Raw genomic sequence first — 22850 nt, forward strand, 5'->3', positions numbered from 1 at the left:
CAGCCCGCGCAGCCCCGGTCAGCAGCATCTCGAGATCCCTGAGCGCCGGCGCCGGCGCCTGTTCCACCTCCTCGACGGTGAGGATGCGGGCGAGGCGGTGGCAGAGTGTGCGGGTGCGCAGTAGTGGGGCCAGACGAGGATGGAGGAGGGGATGGGGGCAGGAGGGGTGGTGGAGCTTGTGCCAGTAGGGCGGCTCGACGAGGACGCGGGTGTATACTTGATCGCGGGGCTCACGGGGGAGACGGAGGAGGCGAGATGAGAGACGATGCTCTGGTGCTGGTGGTGTGTATTCAATGTCGCGGATTGCGAAGGCGTCTACAGCGTTGATCAAGTTGCAGAGACCGGAGTCTGTCCACTCCGGCGAGGCGGCGGGTTGAGAGAGAATGTGTTTAGTTGATAGAAAATCGAAGATTGGAGTACTGTTTAGTCAGTTGCTTTACTTGTCGGGAGCTACAGATGCTATAGACACAGTCAATGTTGAGTCAGAAGTGGCTGGCGTGACAGAGGATGCGGCTCAGCAATGTTTGTGGCTGTGCCTGGTGTCACGACACAGTGGGTACTCCTGGTAGCAGGCATTCATATGCAAAGTATCGCAGTGTATGTCGGAGCTGTGTGAAGGTGGGGAACAGACGGCGTCAAAGCAGAGGCGGAGGGGCAGCCAGATTGCGCTATCCCGTTCAAGCTAGCGCAACCGCGACGCGTCTTCCCGCGGATCCGCTCACTGCGCGTCTTACGGCTTTCGCTGCTCACCTTCTGCACCTACATCTGCAGTATCCTGCCCTCAGCCATGTCTGCCAGAGCCAGAGCACGACAATCCACCGCTGACCCTGGCGCCTCTGCCATCAAAGATCTGCCGCCCTACGAGCCGCCTGAGAACCCGCTCACCATCCAAAGCCAGCGTGCCTTGGCCAACATCCTGAGAGAACACCAGCACCAGAAGCTGGAGGCACACCTTCGTCAGGCCGCACAGGCTCTGAGCGATAATGCTAACGCCATCAATTACCGTCTATCCGACCGCAAAGCCCGGCACTTCAAGCGCACCCAGAAGCACGCCGACTCCTTGACTGAAGTGGATCAGCAACGCGCTCAGCACCTCGAGCAATTCGATGTTCGCGTCACTTCCATGACCAAGCGGATGGAAGAAACCGTGCGCAAAACCATCGATGGCCAGCACTTTGCCGGTGCCCTTGAGGAACAGCTTTCCCACGTCGAGAACCGGGCCGTCGCCAATGCCTCTGCATCCCAGCGCATGACCCAACCCCAGCGCCGAGACGACGACGACGACGACGACGACGACGACGACGACGACATGACCGACTTTAATCCCACCCTTCCCGGTCAGACACAGCAGCAAGTGCAGGCCATTGTGCCCAAGGACGTTTTCGAGCAGCGATACCAAGCCCAGAAAGACAAGTATCAGGCATTGTCACTGCGGATCCGCTACTCGGAGCACGCCGACTATGTCAGCTTCAAGAAGGCCGTTCACGACGGCACATACCCCAACGGCGAAGGTCCACCGCTGGCACACGCAGACGCGTGGTTCACGAGCGCGGGCGCCCCAGCCCCAGGCGTCACACAAGTCGGGGCCGGGGCCGACGATTCAGACGACGACATCGCCGTCGCGTACGAGCGCATCAGCACCAAGTGCCCTCTCACTCTCCAAGAGCTGCAGGATCCGGTCACCAGTACCAAGTGTCCGCATACGTTCGAGAGAGCAAGCATTGCAGAACTCCTCCGATCCAGCCATACGTACAGCGGAGGTAGTGGTCGGAGAGGTGCTAGGGACGGGATAAAGACGGTGCAATGTCCGCAGACTGGGTGTGACAAGGTAGGTACAGCGAATTCCATGGTTGCATGCAGCCGACTGACCTTCTTACCCAGATGCTTACCGCAGACGATTTACGACCCGATCCCTCCCTCATCCGCAAGATCCGGCGCATACAAAAGGCACGGCAAGAGATGGAAGATTCGGATGACGAGGATGCGGACAACTCTCGGGTGCTCATACCTTCTGACAATAGAGACGGCTACGACGATATTGATGTCGAGGTCGATGATGCAGCGAACCAGCGGGTGGTGCCAAAAATTGAGCGGTTCAGCGGAGTTTCACGAGATGGCGGTGTTGACTCTGGCATGGGATACGATGGCACAATGGAGAGCGAGATCGTGGACTTGGGGAGCGGGAGCGAGAGCGACGAAGAATGAAGACAGGGTGCATGGTCTGAGTCAATTGCAAGCGAAGACTGCGTGCTTCGCAATTCATCTGGTACGCAGCCCCAACAACAATGTGTCAGTCATCAGCGAGGTGTGGGAAAAGAAGGGGCCGCTTCGATGACTAGTGGCGGCTGCGTCCACTAGTCTATCCCCACAGCGAGGGTGATTCCACGGTTCACGAGGTCAAGCTAAAATGGTGGTGCGGAAGATTCTACAGCTTAGTGGATGTTTAAGGGGGCGTGCAGTTCAAAATGTGCGGCTTCACAACACGTGGCGGAAATAGCAGATGTTATATTATTCGAGATACCCAGATACCATGTTTCCACTCTCTCCGAATGAAGGTTCAGCCCTCAGCGCTGAAGTTCGCCCTCTTCTGCCAGCTTAACTTCGTCTTTGTCCTCTCCCTTCAAGGAGTACATCCAAACACGTTCGTCCTTGTTGATGTATGCCTTTGTGATTTCGTACGTTTGTGGCTGAGAGTCGGATGCGATGTGGACACGGTTGCCCACGACAAATTCTTGTGCGGGCTATAGCCATGCTTGTAAGTATGTTGGATATTCCTTGTTCTTCGTTGATTGTTGCGGGGAACGTACAAGTCTGGGGTTGGAGTGCCGCATAAGACGAGCGGTAGAATCATCACCGGGCTACATAAGGGCAAGCGAACGTCAGTAATTGCGTTTTGTCGCTAGTGAATAGGGGTTTGGGATAAGAAGAAAATTATAGGCCAGGATCCGCTCTCACATTTGCCATGTTGAGAGGTGTGGAATTATTCGAAGCGGGTTTTGATTTCTCTTCGGAAATCGAAGTGAAAGCAAGTCGAGCAACAAAACCGATGTTGCAGAGAAAACAAGCTCAAAAGCTAAGAAACTTGAGTCTCGGCGGACTCAATATATTCTTGCATATTCTCTTGTCACGTCATATCTGCATGGGTGAAGTGTTGCCGGCGAGTGGTGTGGCCCATGATAGACGCACCTGCCAATCTGGGCTTAGTTCATTGAACAACCCGCCCATTATCTTGATCTCGTGCTGTCAGAGCAAGCCTCATGACACTTGTCGATGGATCAGATAGCATCTTCTCGCCGAGGTGCGTCCCGATGAAACTCTGGCTGTACTCTACCAGGGCTGCGAGTGGAGCAGACAGGGACTGTCAGGCCCTGACACTTCAACAAAATTTCCGCTGTCAATCAGCACACGTCACAGCCATGGCAGGTTTGACATGGCAGTTGCAACCGTCTCTGCCACCTTTTTGGTTTGCACTATGCTCGCATATATCAACAACGCAGCTAGCATTGATACGGCGCGATGCCACACGCTGTACAGCCACTCGCCGTACATGATCCGTAGGTCTCGGGGTAGCAGCACGTCGCATGATCACTGAGCAGTCACCTGCACGTGTGTACTCTCGACTACACGCTTTGAATGATGTGCTTTGCCAGAAATTCGACACAGTGAACTGTTTCCTTGGAGAGGAGGCTGGAACAGGCACTACTCGCTGAATTCGTTCCGAAGCTGCTTTCACGGACCAACGTTACACTTGGCTGAAATCTAAGTAGGAGACAAGACGGCGCCGCATGCGCTATCAGGGACAACTCGAATTCCTCCACGTGGTTCAACATCCGGCGCGCCGCAAGACGAAAGGCCATTTTCACCTGATTATTATTTGCAAGAGTAAGCTCAGAATGCATTCTCAGCATACCGTATCGAACCTTTAGCTCGCATTCTTGCTGGCAGAGGAATTCAGAGCTCGATGTCGGAACTTCGGAAGTGCGGGGCCCCCTCACGCAACGCGGGCTTAAGTGAAGGCGGGGTTACGCATTTGTTTTAGGCTTTGTCAAGGGAATGGAGGCTCGCCCATCTCCCCACAAACGGCGCTTCCCACTGTTCATTGCGGCTCTAACGCTTCCCAGTTCGGTCGGTTTACAATCATGGTACACTGCTTTCGGGTTCCCTCTCAAACCATCGCTCAACAACGCCGGCGCTATGGCAGGGGCCAGCATCCATGGCTAGTCAGTTGTTGAAGGCCAGTAACCATGGCAGAATCCCGCTGGTCCTATAAATCCAACCTTGAGCCAGCCTCCAGACCAACATCAGCAGCAACCATCTCCTCTCATCTACAGCTTCCATCCCTTCAATCGCTTCGCATCTCTCGCTCTACCTTCGAGTCAAACCTTCCAATCCAATCCTTCAAGATGAAGTACTCCGCCGCCGCCGCTTTCGCCGCCCAGCTGGCCCTCGCCGCCGCTCTCCCGCAGGCCAACCCAACCTCCACCACCATCATCGACAGCTCTCCTACCTTCACCGGCACCGGCCCTCGTTCTCACACCGGCACCGGCTCCTTTTCCCACACCGGCACCGGCACTTTCACTCGCACCGGCAGCCGTAGCCGTAGCTTCACTGGCTCGACCACCTTATCGAACACTTTCTCCAACACCTTTACCGGCTCGCCTACAACCTTCACCAATACTTTCACCGGCCCGCCTACGTCCTTTACCAACACTTTCACGGGCTCGCCTACGACCTTTACCAATACTTTCACCGGCTCACCTACCTTCACCAACACTTTCACCGGCTCTCCTACGTCCTTCACTAACACTTTCACTGCCTCTCCCACCTTCAGCAGCTCTCCCAGCTTCAGCGGCACCAACACTTTCACCAACTCCTTCACGGGCTCCCCCACTGGTTCATTCACTGGGTCGCGGACGGGCTCCCGCTCCGGGTCCCGCTCTCCGTCAGCCTCGGCCAGCGGCAGCCCGTCATCGTTGAGCGGCTCCGTCGCTCCCTCCGGGACGGGGTCGGGCAGCCCTTCGGCATCTCCCACTGGCACTGGTTCCCGCACTCGCTCCGGGACGGGGTCAGGCAGCCCTTCAGCATCTCCTACCGGCACTGGTTCCCGCACTCGCTCGCCTTCGGGTAGCCCCTCGGTCTCGCCCAGCGGCACCGGCACCGGCAGCGCCTCGCCTCTCGCTCCGTCTGGCAGTGGCACCGTGTCTCCCGCGTCGAACTCTTCTTCCCGCCGCTCCCGCACTGCCGGCACCGCTTCTCCCGTCCCGGCCAGCAGCTCTCCTTCTTCCTCTCCCTCGGTCGCTCCCGCTTCCGGCTCGGCTTCCCCCTCCGTGTCTCCGGCCACGTACTCGGCCTCTTTCGTCGTCTCCCCCGTCAGCAGCTCTTCTTCTTCTTCTTCTTCTCGTTCGGTCGCTCCCGCCTCCGGCTCGGCTTCCCCCTCCGCGTCTCCGGCCACGTACTCTGCTTCTGTCGTCGTCTCCCCGGTCACCGGCGCTGCTTCTTCCACCGCCTCCCCCGCCGCCGTGACGTCCACCTCCCGCGTCCCTTGCCGTGCCTGCTCCTCAGTTTCTCCCGGCATCGTGAGCACCGGTAGTTCCACTGCCGTCTCCACCCCCACCCCGAGCGGCAATGGCCCCGCCTCTACTCCCATGCCGTTCACCGGCGGCGCTTTCGCCAACACCATTGACTTTGGCATGGTTGGTGCGGCTATTCTCGCCGTTGCCGGGTTCATGCTCTGAGGGGCGCTTTGAGTGTGTAGAGGAGATGGTCGTTCAGAAGAAAATGGCGAAGTAAGTACTAGCTAGATTGCTCAAAACCACATACTTGGACAGGAAGGGAAAGCAACGGTTCGCGAAAGATTGGATTATTCCCAGTGTGATCGGAAGGGTGTAAAAAGTTTCCATGTTTCTCGGTATTTATCTCGATCAATTCCATCATTTGAAGAAAAAGAGCATCAACGTGACCACAAATGCACAATCAAATGCGCGAAACCCGTCCCCATCCCCCCAAAAGAAACATCACAACCCCGCCCCCACCCTCAAGTCGGTGAACACTCAAACACCGCCGGTGTAGGTGGCCGAGTTCATGACATGGTATTGGAAATGGCTGGGGGATCATGTCGTCAGAAAACTGCCAAACAAGGTCGATGGTAATATTTTGGTGGAGCAAGAAGGATGAGGAGGTACCCGTGATCGAGCACTGTCTTGCCCAGGCTAGCCAAAAAAGGCAATATGCCAGCAGCAAAGCTTCCGCGCCTCATGACATTCTCGTTCCCGATCAAGGCAAGAATCTCGAGAGCAATATCAGAGCTTCAGCCTTCAAAGCTCGACTAAAGGCAACATGGGACTTATCTACCCGATTGCAAAGCCCAGCAGCCCGCAAAACAAAAAACCACTCGTTGGGTGCATGCGGCCGCACAGCAAGCAGCGGCAGATCAAACAACGCCAAGAACCGGTGCGCGGCCCGCCCGTGCCGGGGCACGAGAAACGGCTTTCCTCCGACAGAGGCACGCGATTGGTGGGAATGCTGGGACGGGGTGGGTACCGTTCTGCTCCGCTCATCCTCATTTATCTCGGACAGGGGAGCCGTGTTTTCTTGTAGGGCTGCCCGCTTGCTTCGGTCGACAGAGATCCGATTTCATCCCTCTATCTTCTTTCCCAGCTTTACAACTCACGGGCAAGATTCACTTAATCCTCACGAGCAAGACACAACATGGTGAACTGCAGGAATCATATAAGGAATCTTTCTGCTTTTTCACACAGACAGAGTCCACACGAATCCAGGCCTGTGGCGATTGTCTTCCAAAAACGTACGCATTTGACACATCGAGTTCTCAGCACCTCCGCGGACGGCCACCGGCGCCAAGCGGGAACCTACGATATCGCCTGGCTTTAATTCGGAACCAAAAAGGTATATAAAGCTCAATCCTATACTCTCAGTTTCCAATTTGGGCAAGAATAGGTGCAGTTTGCGGAAAAGCTTTTGCTGGGCGATGCGTTGTCAAGGATGTTGTTTTTGACAACGCAGCGCTGAGCATGTCGATCTCTCGCTTCGGAAGACGGGTGCTTGGGAATGCTTGGCATTGGAGTCGGATGGCTGCTTTGGGGAACTCCCAAACGGGATTGATTGGTGTTGAATGGTGAGTTGCAGTGAAGCTGGACGGGAGTACCGGAAGCAAGACATTTGCGGCTGACTAAGCACGCACACGCGTCAATTCTACACGATACGTACGAACTGGCACTGGCAGTGGGAGATATAGTGGCGAGGCTTGACTTTGACACAAGGCAGGAGATTGTCTCGGCCGCAAACGACGATCAGGTCGAGGGAGATCAGTGCGCGAATTGCGGTGAAAATCGGGAACGTGGTCTGACCAACGGCCCTTGCGGTGGGTCTCTCAGGGATAGCCATGGAGCTGGTATTTGAATGTCGCGGTGCGGATTCCCAAAGAGACGGGTTCGGGGCCGGGCTGAGCCATGATTTGGTGGAGTCCACCTTTCGACAGACGTCAATCACTCAACCCTCCGTTCAACACTTCCGACCCCGCTCCTTGGACTCCGTCAAATACCAATCCAGCCTACGCGGAGCATGGACATTAAGAAGGGAATTTCCCAGGATGAGTCGCGCTCCATGGTCACAAAGGAAGAGTCGGCGGCACGCAGCCCAGCCGGCATTCGCGCCAACGACTACAGCGGCTGCTCCCTCACAACCTGTTCGTGGAGAGACCGCCGCAAGACCCAACTGAGCTGTATGAGGCGCAAGAAGCTGTGGTGCTCGTCTTGCGAAGCATCCCACCCCAAGAGCTTCTTCTCCCACGCCGAACGACACCTGCCCGACCACCTGCGCCAATGCACCGGATCGACATCGCACATCCGACTCTGTTCGCACCGCCGGCTGAACCACTCGGAGATGCAACGAGCATGCGCCTCCGAAGACGAAAAGGGCCTCAGCCCTCACGCAGTCTCGGACGGCGGAAGCAGCCAGCTGCTCTGCACAGAGGGATGTGTGGGGTGGGAGCGGTATCCGATGGAGCGCACGCGGGGGTACCCGTACGCAGGCGGAGGAGGAGGAGAACGAGGAGGGGGAGGGGGAGGGGGCAAGAGGCGGGCGGCGTCGACGCAGCTGTTCCGGCGGCACGTCCGGCTGGACGTCGACGACCGCAGGCGGCTGGGGGTCGACGACCACGACCTGCTGGCGGCCGTGTTCGCGGCCGACGCGCAGCTGTGCCCGCACCTGCGCGTGGCCGACTGCCTGAACGACTTCCGCTTCGCGGGCGCCCCGACCGCGCACTTCCACCCCAAGGGGCAGGACGAGTGCTCCGCCGAGTGCAGCGACTTCTTCTGGTGCCCCCGGTCCTACGAGGGCTGCAACACATCGCTGTATCTGTACAGCCAGCGGGTTCATTATCCATATTATCATTGGCCGCTCAGCGGGGGCGGCGATGATGCTATCCATGAGTGTGATGAGGCCGCTGAACTTGGTGTAGAGAACGCCGGGAGCGAGAGTAGGACGGCCGGTTTCGATCAGATCCATTTGCTTTCCTTCCGCAATCTTGGCTCGATGGATGACCCGAATGATACGGCCTGGTTGATGCAGTTGGAGGATGGATGGAGAGCATGCGCGAAACGGAACAAAGCCAAGTTCTGGTTGAGAGTGCGCAGGAGAGCCCGTAGGCTATTGCGGTGCTAGTGAAGGTGAATCGTCGACGTGGAGCTCTCACTAAAGCGCAGCAAGAGGTATTTCAACATATATACTGAAACCAAATTCAAGAAATCAAGAATCTTCATCTTTCAGAAACACGTCAGGAAGCCACGCACTGGATTGCCATTAATGTAACATGCTATCTACCATCTCTTATCGCTATCGAGTAGTATAATGGGGCTTTCTTGCACTCCATTGATTTACGGACCACTTCTTGGCCGAGGGATTGGGCCATGAATCATGATCGCTGCTTTGACGGTTGGGGTCAAATACCTTCGGCCACACATGATACAAGCAAAAATTACACAAAGAACTGTCACAAGATTGAAGTGACTCTCTAGAAACCTTTTTCTCACGGCTTCCCGACCATGGCCGACCAATGAGGCTTTCCATGGTGTAAACACACACTGTTCAACGGGGAGCGTCTGCGATCCCAGTAATCTGGTGGGAGGGAATTCCATTATAGTGCATCTTCAAGAAGTCCTGAAAAAGCTAGCAGTTAATGCTGCCCAGACTTTGCGGATGTGTTCCCTGGTCTAGGGTGATCAAGCTCGTGGTGGACAAGTTTCTTACATCTCGACGCTCCCCCTTAGTCCACACCTCTACGTCCATTTACTTTTAAACAATTTCTCCCATTCCCTCTCATAGCCTCGAGCATCACGTGCATTTCCTTTACACACCATCCTTCACCAAGGAATCAAAACAGATCATCCTCGTCTTCACTGCCGCCAAATGCGCCTTATCTTCCAACATCATCCCTCCAATCTCGAAAGAACAGCCCGAGCAACACTCCCAAAACCATCAAGCCCTCGCGCAAACTCCCACAAGCCCGCCATCCAAGCCGCCAAAGACGCCAGCACCACACAAACCCACACACGCGTCCGCGCGCCCACAGTCTCCTCACCCCAGTCCTCCCACCACGCGCGCCCTGCAGGCTGCAGCCCTTTTTGACGTCAGTCCCGCGCAGTCCCGCTGCACCTGCACCTCTGCGTGCACGCCACAAACGTCAGATCCGACCGGGTATCCGCTGCACACGAAACTCACTCTCTGTATGCCGTACCCGTTATAGGAGAAGGCAGGCAGCATCTCAACACTTTCCATCTCCCTTGTTGTCCGCATTGTATTCGCGGATCGATCGCGCCAGTACATCTCGCGTCTCTTTCCCCACATTGACGCGCTCGTGCAGCTCAGCGTCCCAAATCCCCATTTCCAGCTTCTCCAGCATACCATAATGCATGGGTGTACGTACGTGCGTGCCGCGTGCGTATGTATGGATGTACGTATGTCTGTATACATGCCTGCAGCATGGGGGGAGGGTTTTGGCAGGGAACAAAAAGACGAGGGACGGGCGGACAGCGGCGAGAGGAACAAGGAAATCAAAGACAAGAAGAGCATGTACATATGTACATATACATATGCGAGCGAAGCGATCCGGGATGATGCGCAATGATCGCGTGCGTTGTGTGTGCAATTGGCTATATATCCCTACCCTGCCCTACCATACCCTACCATACACATATGCGACTGGGGCAAGGGGAAAAAACGAGGCGGGAGCTTCCGCGTATACATATGTATGTACATACATCACCCCGCGTTTCACCGAACCCCACCCCTGTTGATCTCGATGATGAACCGATGGTAGCACCAATCATCACGATCATCGTACAGGATGCATGTGTGTGGATTGGCTCGGCGTGCGTATGTATGTATGTACGTACGTACGTTCGTGGCCATGGGGCCGGGCCGGCTGGGGCTGGAGCTGGGGGAGTGCTTTCAGCTCGGCAATTATTATGCGCAGGCAACGATTCACGCCGGGGTTGTTGTACGTATGTAGAAGAGCCGCGTCTTGACGTATGTACGTGCGTGTCCGCTTTTTCTCTTCTCTTTTTACTTTTTCCCTTTGCTTTTTCGGGCGGGATGTCGGCGGTATGGCCCCGCGGTGGGATGGCGTCACGGTGCCTTTGGGATGAGCGTAAGGCTACAAGGATATGGGTTTTGCATGGGGGGAAGAAATTGGGTTGGCGGAAGGGATTGAATGAGACGTAAGCGGACGAGGTTGTAAGACAAATCACCGCGGCGTAGGTAGGTAGGTGAGAGAGTCTAGGCTCCCTCGTGCAGGCATCAGCCGGAGGAGACGGTGAAGAACGGGTCGACGGCGAAAAAATGTCAAGCCTACGCGATCGCAAGACAAGGCATAATCGACCGGTGAGGTAACAGAGGATAGCACAAAGTTTGTTTGTAATGTCAAAAGTGCCTCGGCACTGGAGGCAAAGAGACATCATCGCAGTGCGCGAACCGCCAAGGCAGGCCGCAGCAAACTATAACGAGTCCTATTCCACTCACCGACAAGCCGTTCAATATAGGGTGGACATTCCGAATGCGGCAATCGGCGCAGGAACACGGGCTTGGTAAGCTGAAAGGAGCCGGCCTTGCCAGTATAGAAAATCATCGTTAGAGACACGTGAGATGGTGGGGCCCTGCCCTGCCCTGCCCCAAAGGAGTGACCGGGGAAAAGAAGGAAGCCCAAAGATTCCGTGGGCGGAAATAATCAGGCACACACCCGCGGCTCTTCTTGTCCCACGACATCACCGCAACGGAAAGCAAAAAGAAGAGAAAAAACTCGCTTCCACCCGCCATCACCGCCCCAGCAGCAGACGCATGCGGCGACGGTAGTCCGAAATCACTCACCCATCATCTGTCGTCCACCATGGCCTTTGCATAACGCCATCCCATCCCGCATCGCATCCTCATCACCCCATGCCACGCTGGCTAGTCCATGGCCTCCGCCGGCAGTCAGCTACTGTGCATACAAAAAAAAAGGAAGGCTTGGCTCGAGATGGTTATCGTTAACGGTGGTACTTCTGTCCGTTTCTGCTTTGTTCGCCGCAAAATAGAGTGTCGATCACCCCAGATGCAGGTCAGAGTGTAACGACGGATAGAGTGCGTGGACGCGGCAACAGCCCCCCACGTCGCCCTGCAGTGCATGTTGTTCTGCCGTCGGCTGTCCGTCATGCAACGCAGCGCCGTGCAGCGCATTCGCCGTGCAGTGTGCAGTGCATAGAAAAGGAGAGAGTGAGAGTGAGAGAGAAGGGAAGGAGGTTCGGTTCCGGCCGTCGTCGTGGCCGCCGTCGCCTCGATCCGCAGGGCTCGCAAGGGGTTGCTGCTGCTGTGATGCTGCGGTGCGTCTGCGATCGGCGGGTATGCGAGGTTGAGTAATGAGGGCTGCACGTAGCCGTCGGCCGGGCAGAGGGAAATGTGTACTTTGCCGCCTGGACCGTAGCTACGTACCGTAAGAAGCAGCGGAATCGGGGATGAGAGAGGCGGCTAGACACAGGCCAGGCCCGCAGGATGCTCACGCGTTGCAGCTACCTACAGCCGGATGCCATCGATCGGGAGTTGTGCGACCATGGCGTTGGTCTGGCCGGCGATGCCGGTGCGGGAGGGTGGAGGCATTTCCGGCGCGAGGCGAACAAGTGGGGAGAGCAGAGGGAGCGTAGTGAGAAGAGCCCGGCCTTGCTCTTCGTGGTGTGGTGAGTTTTGGGTGATCGGCAGACGCTTCCGTTCTCGTCGACGGCCCCCCGGTATCTCGCCTCGTTATTTTCGTCGTCGTGGCCCTGGTACTTCGGTGCCACAGCGTCGGTACGTGGACGTAGAGATACGAGGTGCTTTGTTTTTATCGGCAGTGTCAAAAAAGCAGACAGGCACGCATGAACAAGCAGCCGTATTCGGCGGACCCTTTGACAGGCAGGGTCGCAGCCACCCGGGGTGCATCGTTATCGACAGGGCTGGCGATAGCGCTGGCGATAGCGCTGGCGATACATAGCGCTGGCCGTGGCGCGCTATCTACGCCCGCTGCGTGCGCGTGTGAGCCGACTAGCTGCTGCTGCTCGTCCGGAAGCAAGCAATGGGCCCGGCATCAGCCAGGCAGGGCTCTCTCGACAGCCAAGGCTGATGATTAAAAGGCAAGCAGCGTGGCAGCAGCTTGGGCGGCGGCGGCGATCGGCCCTGGCAGCGAGGGGGACCCTGGATAGCCAGATGCTCGGTTGGCTTGGCCGCTAGCCTGCCAATGTCGACCCGTACCGGGGACTACGCTGTTGCCGCCTTGTTGTTGACGTCGTTTGCCGAAACCGCCCTTTTCCGTTTTATTTTTGGCGCGCGCGCGCGCTGTTTACGGCATCAGACGGCCTGTCAATGCAAGACTGAGGGTGAATAGTTGGAGCACTCGTCTGAACGGGCATGTGGACATGGGTGCCTGACGCATCAGTGAACAAAAACATCCGGATCAGAGCTGCAGCTGCTGGGTAATAAGCGAGTTGCTCCCTTGCTTGCCGCAACGCGGTAGCCTCACTGCGGAGCGGGCGACGAAACGAAACGGCGCTGCCGGATGGCGTGAGGGCTCCTGCGTGGTGCTAGTGATGCGAACCGTGTTGGCATCCGACTTGATTGCTCGAGCCTTTTCGAGCCTTGGCTGCTGCGTTTCGGCCGAGCCGCCGATGCTGCCCGTGGAGAAAGCAGCTTGGAGCGCCCATTTTCCCGTGATGAGGTGCAGAAACTTGGCTGCGCGAGAGGGGGTGGTGGGGGCCGGGGCGAGTGAGGATGACTCGATGGTGGTGGCAGAGTGTGCAAGCTGAGACTGCAGGAAAAAAAGTTCGGAGGCGAGACGCAAGCCCCGACGCCTGCACGGCAGCCTGCAGCAACAACTCACCCGCACACTCACAACAAAATTTCACTTTTGTCTCAGTAGTGCTCCGTGCGAGCGCAGAGAAACCGGCTCCGAGCGCTGCTGCTGATGGCGCAAGGCAGACGGGAGCCCAGCTGCACGCCAGAAAGTCTATCTCCGCAGTCATCTGGGGCCGTGCATGCGAACCAGGCAGCCTGGCGGCACCACACGGCATTTGCGAGCAATCACTGTGCAAGTCGGCCTCGAGGGGGTCACGGCGGCGGCGGCGCAGGCCTGCTTACTGTGCGAACTGGCGCGGGGAAGGGGTGGCCATGCAGTCATGGGGGCAGCGCCCACTGCCGCTTTCGGCTCACGACGCACCACGAGGGTCACCAGTCATTCGAGAAATCGAGTGCTTTCCATGCCTTTCATTTGCTATCTGAACCCAAACCAGACCTGCAGCAAACCACGGCTGAGACCAGTCACACCCCCAATAATCCGCCTCTCCCGCCCGTCCCGGCCGACCAACCCCGGTCCGCGTCATTCCTGACCCCCCCTCGTATGCTCAACACCCCCAATTTGGTGGAGCTCCAAAACAAAGGAAATTTTCTGGCCAAGTGGTCGCTGCTTCGATGAAAACATGCGATGATGATGATGATGATGATGATGATGACGATGCTGCTGCTGCTGCGCACAGAGCCCATCTCCCAATTTCCCGGCGACGGTCGGGCGCGTTGTTGCTGCCCTGTCCCGGCCGGGCACCCTGGTTGCTGGTTGGGCCGCCGTTGCTCGTCGTCGGCTGAGCCCGCAACGCCGGCCGGCCATCGTGCCCCAAGCACAACGGCCCGCCAAAGGGGGCGGTGCCTGGCCCGCAAAAATCTCTTGGGGCTCATCAGTAGTGAAGAACCCGTTCGCTCCGCGCCGCAGCTCGTTCGGTGACGTAGTCGTGGGCATCATGGATCGGAATTAGAGTTGGGGAACAAAAAGACGTCTTGTTGTAGACATGTCCGCGAGTCGTTGGGCCGTTCATCGGTAGTAGCCCGAGTGGCGGTGCTCGCGCCTGTCCTGGTGCGACGGCTCGCGCACCTCGATGTTGTACTTTGCGTGGTTGCGGCGCTGCTCAGCCATGTCGGCTTCGTACAGCGAGCCACGCTTCGCGACGTTGATGACGGCCTGGCGCGGCGACGCCGGCCAGTCGTACTCGTCGCCATGGTGCGGCCGCGGGGGGAGGGGCGGCGTCTGCTCGACCTTGACGGGCTGCACGGGCTTCTGGTGGTGGTGCTTGGAGCGCAGCGGGAGGCGCGGGGCGATGTGGTAGGAGCGGTCCATGCTGACGAACTGCCTGCGGTGGCGGATGCCGCGCTCGATGGCGCGCAGCAGGCCGCGGGCCTCCTCGTAGGTGGGCTGGATCTCGACGCGGACCATCTGGCGCTCCTCCTCTTCGGTGCTGTATGCCTCGCCGTCCCTCTTCATGTAGAGGAACTGGGCGACCTGCTGGGCCAAGCGGTGGCCCTCGTCGCAGAGCTGGCGGCCGGCACGGTGGACGTCGTAGGGGTTGCGGCACTCAGCACAGGCGCGGGCGTGCATCTCGAAGTCGTAGAGGGCCCAGGACTCGGCGATGTTGGCGGGGCGCGAGATGCCAGTGACCTCGCCCTTGACGAAGCCGACGACGCGCTCCTTGCGCGGGCCGGCAGGCTTGGTGACGACGACAGGCATTGCGGACTGACGGTGGATCGAAGGCATGATGGTGGTGATGTGGGTGGACTTCAGGCTGGGCTTAAGTAGCGGAGCCAGGTTGACTCGCATGGGGAGTGACGGAAGAGTCGATGTAGGAAGGCCCGGCCCGTCGAATGGTGTGTCGGACCAGGAAGGATGGCAGTGGGTGTGGCTCGGGTCAGTCTGACTCGAGGAAATGAGGAAGGGCGTTTGGGCTGTTGTGACTGAGGATGTGATAGATCGGAAGCGTTGGGCGCGGTGCAAGAAATATATGTAGTAGGCGTAGGCTGTTTCTGTACATGGGTCTGGATGCCTGCCATGGCGTACGTAGAGATGGACCAGGATGGCCTGGGGGCACTACTGCACGGACGTGCAGCGCCCTGGTCCCCAGCCCTCGGCGCCGATCAGGCCTTGCGCGAGCCGGCCTGCTTGCTGCGCATGATGAAGCAGTGCGCCCCCCACAGCGCGCCACCAGCGCACGCGTTCTGCCAGGCAGCGCCCGGGCCAGCACGCCGGCGATTGGCCTGCCTGCCTGCCTGGTGAGCGCGGCGGCGACTGGCTGGCGCTGCGACGTGACGATGACTGCGACACCGCGCGAGCCCGGCACCGCACGCCGGAGGGAGACCGGAGGCAGACCGGAGGCAGCACGGAGGCGGCACGCGCCACGGGCAGCAGCTGGCCCGCACCGCCATCGACGCAGCCCGTTTGGGAACGTTTGCCTCACGTTTGGCTGTGTCGGCGGCGTGGCGCGGTGGTGTTTGGGGAGCGCAGCACGGCAGACGGTGTACGAGAAGCGCACCGGGTGAGCTCTAGGGCTGGGTGAGCCCGAAGCGGCATGGCCGGGGGTGCTAGCGCGTCGCGGGGACGCTGGGAGGGCGATGACTGGCTCGGAGGCGGTTTTTTCACAGCCAAGCTGACCGTCGGCCTGTGAGCGAGCGAGCTGTGGGCGAGCCGTGAGCGCTCAGCCTCTGCCCGTCACCCTCTGGCCGGCTAGAGCTGCTGCGGCCGAAGCGCGTCCAGGCCTCGCGGTGCATGTCGAGAGCTGCGAGACATCCCGCGGCGCGGCTGCTGTTGGGCTGCTGTTGGCGCGCGCGCGTGTCGACTGCGTCCAATCCCGCGGCGCGCTGGCAGGCACGGCAGCGCAGTCATTCGACAATGCAGCGGCGCTGTTGACCGGCTGCAATGGACAGCGTGTTTCTGTGTGCGCGCGCAGCGACGGCTGCACCCCAGGGCCGGTCCGCCCACTCCACAGGGCCGTTCTGGAATTCGAAATTCGAGCAGGCTGCACACCACAACCTGGGCTGCAGCGTGCATGCTGCATCATCAGCTTGACCGGTTGCCTCAGGGGTCTGCTCGATCGCTCCATCGCTCCATCGGCGCCGGCATGCCGAGCGTGGAATCCAGGGCCGCTGCGAGCCTGTGGATTTGCTCTGCTGCATTGGCTGTGCGACCCGCGGCCGTTGACTCGGCTCGCGCCATTCGCCGCGCCAAACTTAGCCCGCAATGCACGCGAAAACAAAGTCACGCAGAAGCTCAACCGAATCTCACGAGCGTGCGCCTGCCGTGCCCTGCGGTGCCCTGATCATCGATGAGGGCGCTCTGGCCGCTGCACTGCGGGAGCCGAGCGGACCCGTCTGCACGAGCTGCGGGAGCGTTCGAAGACGCCTGCCGGTCCACGTATGTTTCCGCCAGCGTCGGTACTTCTGAGAGGTCACTCTTCTGCTTAGTAGCCCGTCGACTCACCGGTGGCCTGCCGAAGCATCGGCGCCTGCAACTGCCATTCGCCTGCCCTCGACGAACCGGAAGGCCGACTGCGACGACTGCGACGACTGCGACGACTGCGACTCCCAGCATGCGTTCGGGCATCCCCGACGGCCGCGGCGAACACGTCTACGCACCGCCGCCGCCGCCGCCGCCTGCCGCCTTTCCCCAGCCCGCACGGGCCGCGCACAGCCATGGCTCGCTCTGCGCCTGACTGCTGCGCCATCCCTCGGCGCGAGCCTTTGCGGCTCAACTGACGTCAAGCCCGTCATCTAAGCCCTACCCTCCGTGCTCCCGCCCTGGCGCGCCGCCGCCGTTTCGCTTCCACGCGTTGTCCGGCGCTCCTCCCGTCCGCAACACCACCCGAACCCATCGTCACCAGGGCTCCACCCGCCCCGGTCACGCTCCTCCGCGTTGCCCAGACACGGTGTCTTCTGACAAGCACTCTCGCCCACGCACGCCTTGCAGCGCGTCCCCACCGTGCTGCTCGATCCGGCCGTCCAGCCTCCCGTTTCGACCTAGCGACGTCACCCTTGGCCAGGCGGCTCGCCCCATCTGGAAGCGTCATTCCAACACTCACCCCATCTCGCAGCGGCATCCGGAAGCGACAATTCCATCCGTCCCGGCTCCAGTTCTAATTTTCGGGGGTTGTCCGACTCCACTTGGGCTTCGTTCTGGAACGCCCGGGGCGGCGTGGCTCCAATCAATCCGATAAGGTTGCTTCTCCACACTTCTCCACATTGTTCGCGACCGGCTCTCTGCCTGGCCCGCGGCCCGTCGCATCATCGATGAGCGATCGAGCCAGTGTGAAAATCTCCCGCGTTGAAACAAGCTCCTGCAAAACACTGACGCTACCGTCGTCGCGGGTTGCCTCAGGCTGAGAAAGAACGTGGGCAGCACGCCGTGCAACCCCCAGCCCTGAGCCCGTCCGTGTTCCCGCTTCATCCCGCCGTCACAGCATCGCCTGAAGACGGCACCGTGTAACGCGCCCTGGCGAGCGAGCCCGGTTTCAGAGCGCCCGGCTTTCGTGCGACTTTGGGTTTTGTCAGCGCCGCCGTGTTTGCCCAGCTCTGTGTCTCGGCAGCCCGACGTGTCCCGCGAGCGGCGTGTCACCTTCGGCAACACCATGGGGAGGGGTTGCAAACGCCCACGACCGGTCAATAAGGCTCCGGTAGGCGCCGGTCAGGACTTTGCGGAGGCTGAGAAATCCATTTGCCGCAGGAGCAGAGGAGGATTCTCTGCGTGCATGATGAGGGGTAGTTGGGCGCCAGATGCAGAAGCACATGTTTGATGAAGTGGCAGCCCAACCACCCCGCCATGCCCGAGACGACAATATCACAGTGCCTCGGGCCTCGCAATGTTTCACCCAGACGAAAATTGTTCTCCTGTCCGCTCGCTTATTCCACAGCAGGCAGCAACTTGCTTGCGCGGGCGGAGCAGGGCGTGCCGAATGCGACTGTCAAGCCTTGCCTCCTGGCACCTTCAAACTGCAACACTGACATGGCGACAGGAACCAAGGAACCCACGTGTAACAACAGACTTCGAGACCGTTGCTACCCCGCGTCCGAAACAGCCGACTATGGCTGTCGTCAGGGGAAGCTTCGATGATTCCTTCCATGGCAGAAGCGGCGCGCTAAACGCCATAGCCCCATTGGTGAAGGCATGCTACTGGGCACAAGGCTGAAGCAACCCACATGGGTCTGGACAACCCACATGGGCAGGCTGCAAGGTACGGGACGGTCCGTAAAGGCTGTGTCGTCCCCTGTGGTCGACTCATAGGCTCGCAGCCCTCGAAGATGACGCGCCTCTTGGTTGGTTGGTTGGTTGACTGGCACGGTTTCCGGTTGTTCGCGCACACAATCTTGCAGCGTCTGGGGCCGAGACTCGACAAGCGAGGCCACCCTCGCAGGCAACGCAGCACAGATGTCACCGCCTTCCTGAACGGAATTGCCATCGGTCTCGTGACGTGCGCCTGGAACACTGACAATCAACCCCCAATTCGTCATGCTGAGACTGAGCGTTTGCTGGCCGTGGTTGGACGCTAACAGCCCTTCGACGACTGGCCGGCCAACACAGTCCCGTGCTACATTTTCCTATTGTTACCCTAGGTTTCCGTACGGTTGGGATTCTCCATGGTCGCTGACATCATGCTTTGCCCATCTCGCGGATTCAAGCCTGGGAGAGTTGGACGACAACAAAGGTTTGGTTGGGGATCTTCGCGTTGCTGTAACCACGTGCCATCGTGCCACTCACACCGTGGCCCCAGGCTTGTGTCGATAAGCGCCCACGTCGACCACAGCCAAAACCGTCAGGGCCTGATGTCATTCGTCGATTCGTGCCACCAATCCCAGCGCTGCAACGACTTTGGCCAGCGAATCGGAAGCTTTGGCCAACGTTCGAGAACGCGGGTTTCGAAATTTTCGAGCAGGCCAGCGCAGCCTCTCGTCATAGAGGTCACGTTGTTTTCCTTTTCGTCGCTCACTTCTTTTTTCGTGGGTTTTCAGGGTCTCATGCCATCCCCAACGTCCCGCTTGCTAGTTCGGAGACCCCACGACAGATCAGTTCCCACCAGTCGCTGCGCCTCACGGAACCGTCCTGCTGTTGACATCATTACCAGCCACGTCGCTGCTCTTCAGCTCGAAATTTCTGCTCTTCGACAAAGTCGCGGTGTGCACGCGAGTCAGCGGTATCCACACCAGAAGCTTATCTGGTTCCCGAGACTCTGTCGAGCGCGAAGAGCACAGAAGACGTCATGCCCATGTTTTGTTTTTCTCCATGCGTGCGTCATGGCACGGTTTTATTCTGGCGGCTGGCTGGATGGTGGTGGTTGAGGGAGCTGAGCTGGTGATCATACGTATTGATGGACGTCTGCCTGCGTCAGAGCTTCCGCACAGCCTGCTTGGCCGTCACCGACTCTGAGAGGGCACGACACGGGATTTTCCTGAAGGTATGGAGGCCGCTTTCCTTGCTGTTGCGATGTGATCATGAGCGAGTAGAGGAGGAGGTGTTTGGCCCCCCTCCGTATGCTTCTGTGGACTTCCTCGTTTCCTACAATCGTGTTGATGCCAGTTCTTGACCTACCTGTGTTTTTGCAATCAAACAATTCGATAACAGTTGTACTGTTTACTTAAGAAATGCACCTCGAATGTTGGTGATGTCGTATTTAACCTTCGCTAGCGCTCAGGGTCTTTCGTGGCTATCGCTCAGCGTCCGAGCTTGAGATGTCTCCACACGCCTTGTAGGTTCGAGCTCACAGAGATGATCTTCGTCAGTGCTGCTTCGCTTATCGGATGGAGCGATGCTCGTTCTTATATTCCAAAGAGTTTGTTGATGATGGGCGTAGAATTTATGTGGTGCCCGCCGCCGAAGCAAGCTGCAAAAGATATTTGAGCCCACCAAGATATTGTACCGTGAGTACGTGGGCGGTCGAAGCAAATTTATGTTTGGACGTAGATGTGGGCTTCGTCAATGTATATGTGCAAACAGATGTAGGGCTCAAATTCAAAACCCGCACGAAAGAGGGTCTTCGATCTCTGGTTGGATCTGCCGTCGTTGCTGTTTCCCGCAGCTTTCGGCTGGGAGACGAGGGGGGTTATCGCTGTCCGGACGCATCTCTCCCACCGCGCTCGTTTAGTTTGCAATTTCTGAGCAGATAGTCCAGTCTGTAGTGACTTGGACACTGTTTTCTGGTGGGGATGTGGGTGTGGAAGTCCGCAGTACTCGGCTCTGCCTTGCCGGCAAATCGTGCAGAAGAAGGGAATGATTCCTGGTCACACGACGGTATGGGAAACTCATATTCACGCCTGAAAGTCTATCTGGACTGTCCGGTTAAGGGAACCGAAATCTTCTGAGTTCCTTTGTGCCGCAAGGCTGGCTGCTTGTAGAGGGATGCAGGCTTGGCGTCTCAAACACCAAGCGAGACGCATGATTCTTGCTGATATGCAGGTAAGCAAGGCTACGGTTCTGGCAAGTAACAACAGGCAGCAATCTCTGCAAACTGGGTGAGTTATTCCGTCTCGATTCCTCCACGGCTAAACCGTTGTCCCCTCCAAAATCCCATCACACTTCAAGACTATGGCAAACTTTGATATAAAACATCGCGACGCCATTAGCCGTGTCCACTTAGTCACAGAGCACATGTCGATGCCGAAGAAGCACCCAAGGCCGTATGGGGAAGTAGTTTTCTTCTCCGTAACGGCCTGATCTATTACATGGATCTAGAAGACGACCGCCACAGGCTCTGCATTCCGCAAGCCGTGGAACAAGAAATATTCGCAATGGTACATGACAAACAGCATCACGCATACATCTGGCGAGCGTATAATCACATCCGCCAGTCCATCCTGATCCATGGGATGAACGGGAATCTGCGAAAGTACCTGCAACATTGTCCTCGTGAGCTGTTGAAAACCGTAGTCGCCAACGTACATGTAGCCGTTTGAAGTTTCGAAAGCGGTGGAACTGTCATCTCTCTGAAGGAGAGCGGGGCAACCCATTGGTTCAATGCGGTCGTACGGCGCGCCCTTCTGGGCGAAGCTTGCGGGCCAGAACTGGTAAAGCTGGCGTGAGGACAGGCAGCCAGTTTCGAGCGCGCATTTCTTGAGGCAATAGGCTAATTCGTTTGAGAGCACTACGTTCACGAAAGAGTATAAGAGAAGTTAAAACACGCTCTGGTTACTGGCGTGTGAAGAAGAGAAAGAAAGACTCCGGCGGCAAGTGCTCACTCATCCACATCGAAATTGATCAATTTTCTGCAGAAAAGGTTGCAGGATGAAAGAAGTAGTGTTTTAGCAGTCCATGCACACAAGCTCCTCTACTAGATAGACAGTAAGTATAATTTCAAGAAACAACCTTTGCACCTTGTGATACTGCGGAGATACCTCAAATCTATCGAAATCCACCACTTTCCCAGATGCAAACAACCGTTCTCCACCACAAAAGCTGGCTATGGTTATGGATACCTCGTTGTCCATGTACATACAGTCCTTTCAACAACATTTCGACTTCGAAGTTGCTCGACTGACTTACTGCACATCCAATCTTAATCAAACCACAAAGCTTGCTAGAGAAGATCCAAAAAAAAAAAAAAAAGACGGCCGCCTTCCGCTGGAAAGTCACTTGGCCAATGGCCATCGCCACGACTGTCGGAACAGCATTGTTGAAGCGGCACAGAGCACAAAGGTATCACCAAGTGGCATCCAGCCGCAGCATTGCATTCTTTCCGGCGGTAAATCTAGGGAAACTCGATGTCCCCACGCCTTTTCTTTGCGGCTTTTGACTTCTCCCGTCCCATCGGAGACAAGTCCGCAGATCGTACCCCGGAAGATAAGGCATGCAGCATATACCGCCACCCGGAAAGGCAGTTCATGGCCATACTGTTGTGCACTTTCAAGCACGACGTCTATTCCTTCGGCGTGGTTTTGTACGAGTTGGGACTTTGGGAAGACGCTGGACAGAAGTTTGCAAAAGAACCGCCCCAGCACCGGGAAAGGGGCGAGGGATGTATGTACATTCAAAGCTTCCTGGGAAGGGAAATGTGTCCAAGTTTGAAGTTCTACGCCGGAAACGCATGCAGAGATGCTGTCTTGAAGTGTCTTTCCGGAGAAGGCATGGACGGGTACGAGACAGCACTGGATATACTTGGAGAGCAGGCGTTGAAAAAATTGCACAACTGAAGAGGTTTGTTAGATTTCAAGGCAGCCAGGTTCCCTGGATCGCTCATTGGTATGGAACCAATGTGCACCGATTCCACGATCGTTACCCTGCAGTCAGCTATCCGAGCTAAGCCTAATCGAGCACAAAGGACACAATCCACTGTGGCCTTATGAACAAGGCAGGCCGCACCAGGCACAATGATCGGATACTTACAGTGTAAACACCACTCATGTCATGGTAATGCAGAGTGAGAGCATAGTCTACAGTAGTCAACCTCAGTCTGCCCGAGTAATAAGAGACCGGCTCACAAAGTCCAATTTCGATAGACTTACGGCCGACAAGTAAACGAACGACGCGATACTAC

The 22850-nt window shown here is 57.7% G+C and overlaps 4 protein-coding genes across 4 annotated transcripts; 2 read left to right on the forward strand and 2 right to left on the reverse strand.

Moving 5' to 3' along the window:
* Positions 1 to 787: 787 nt before the first annotated feature.
* Positions 788 to 2205, forward strand: BKCO1_6100042 (chromosomal organization and dna repair protein; the record flags this gene model as incomplete). Its single annotated transcript, XM_020278010.1, has 2 exons — positions 788 to 1828; positions 1882 to 2205. The coding sequence occupies 2 exons, from the start codon at positions 788 to 790 to the stop codon at positions 2203 to 2205; spliced, it is 1365 nt and encodes a 454-aa protein (XP_020126638.1).
* A 359-nt stretch (positions 2206 to 2564) lies between these two features.
* On the reverse strand, positions 2565 to 2964 carry BKCO1_6100043 (uncharacterized protein; the record flags this gene model as incomplete). Its single annotated transcript, XM_020278011.1, has 3 exons — positions 2565 to 2741; positions 2808 to 2858; positions 2956 to 2964. 3 exons carry the CDS (start codon positions 2962 to 2964, stop codon positions 2565 to 2567), a joined length of 237 nt encoding a protein of 78 aa, XP_020126639.1.
* A 1439-nt stretch (positions 2965 to 4403) lies between these two features.
* BKCO1_6100044 (uncharacterized protein) lies at positions 4404 to 5790 on the forward strand (the record flags this gene model as incomplete). The annotated part of the gene is made up of 2 exons (XM_020278012.1): positions 4404 to 5697; positions 5756 to 5790. The coding sequence occupies 2 exons, from the start codon at positions 4404 to 4406 to the stop codon at positions 5788 to 5790; spliced, it is 1329 nt and encodes a 442-aa protein (XP_020126644.1).
* An 8590-nt stretch (positions 5791 to 14380) lies between these two features.
* Positions 14381 to 15097, reverse strand: BKCO1_6100045 (macro domain containing protein 1; the record flags this gene model as incomplete). Its single annotated transcript, XM_020278013.1, has 1 exon — positions 14381 to 15097. The coding sequence occupies one exon, from the start codon at positions 15095 to 15097 to the stop codon at positions 14381 to 14383; it is 717 nt and encodes a 238-aa protein (XP_020126645.1).
* Positions 15098 to 22850: the final 7753 nt, after the last annotated feature.

Source organism: Diplodia corticola, assembly GCF_001883845.1.
Source record: "Diplodia corticola strain CBS 112549 chromosome Unknown scaffold61, whole genome shotgun sequence".
Classification (NCBI taxonomy): Eukaryota; Fungi; Ascomycota; class Dothideomycetes; order Botryosphaeriales; family Botryosphaeriaceae; genus Diplodia; species Diplodia corticola.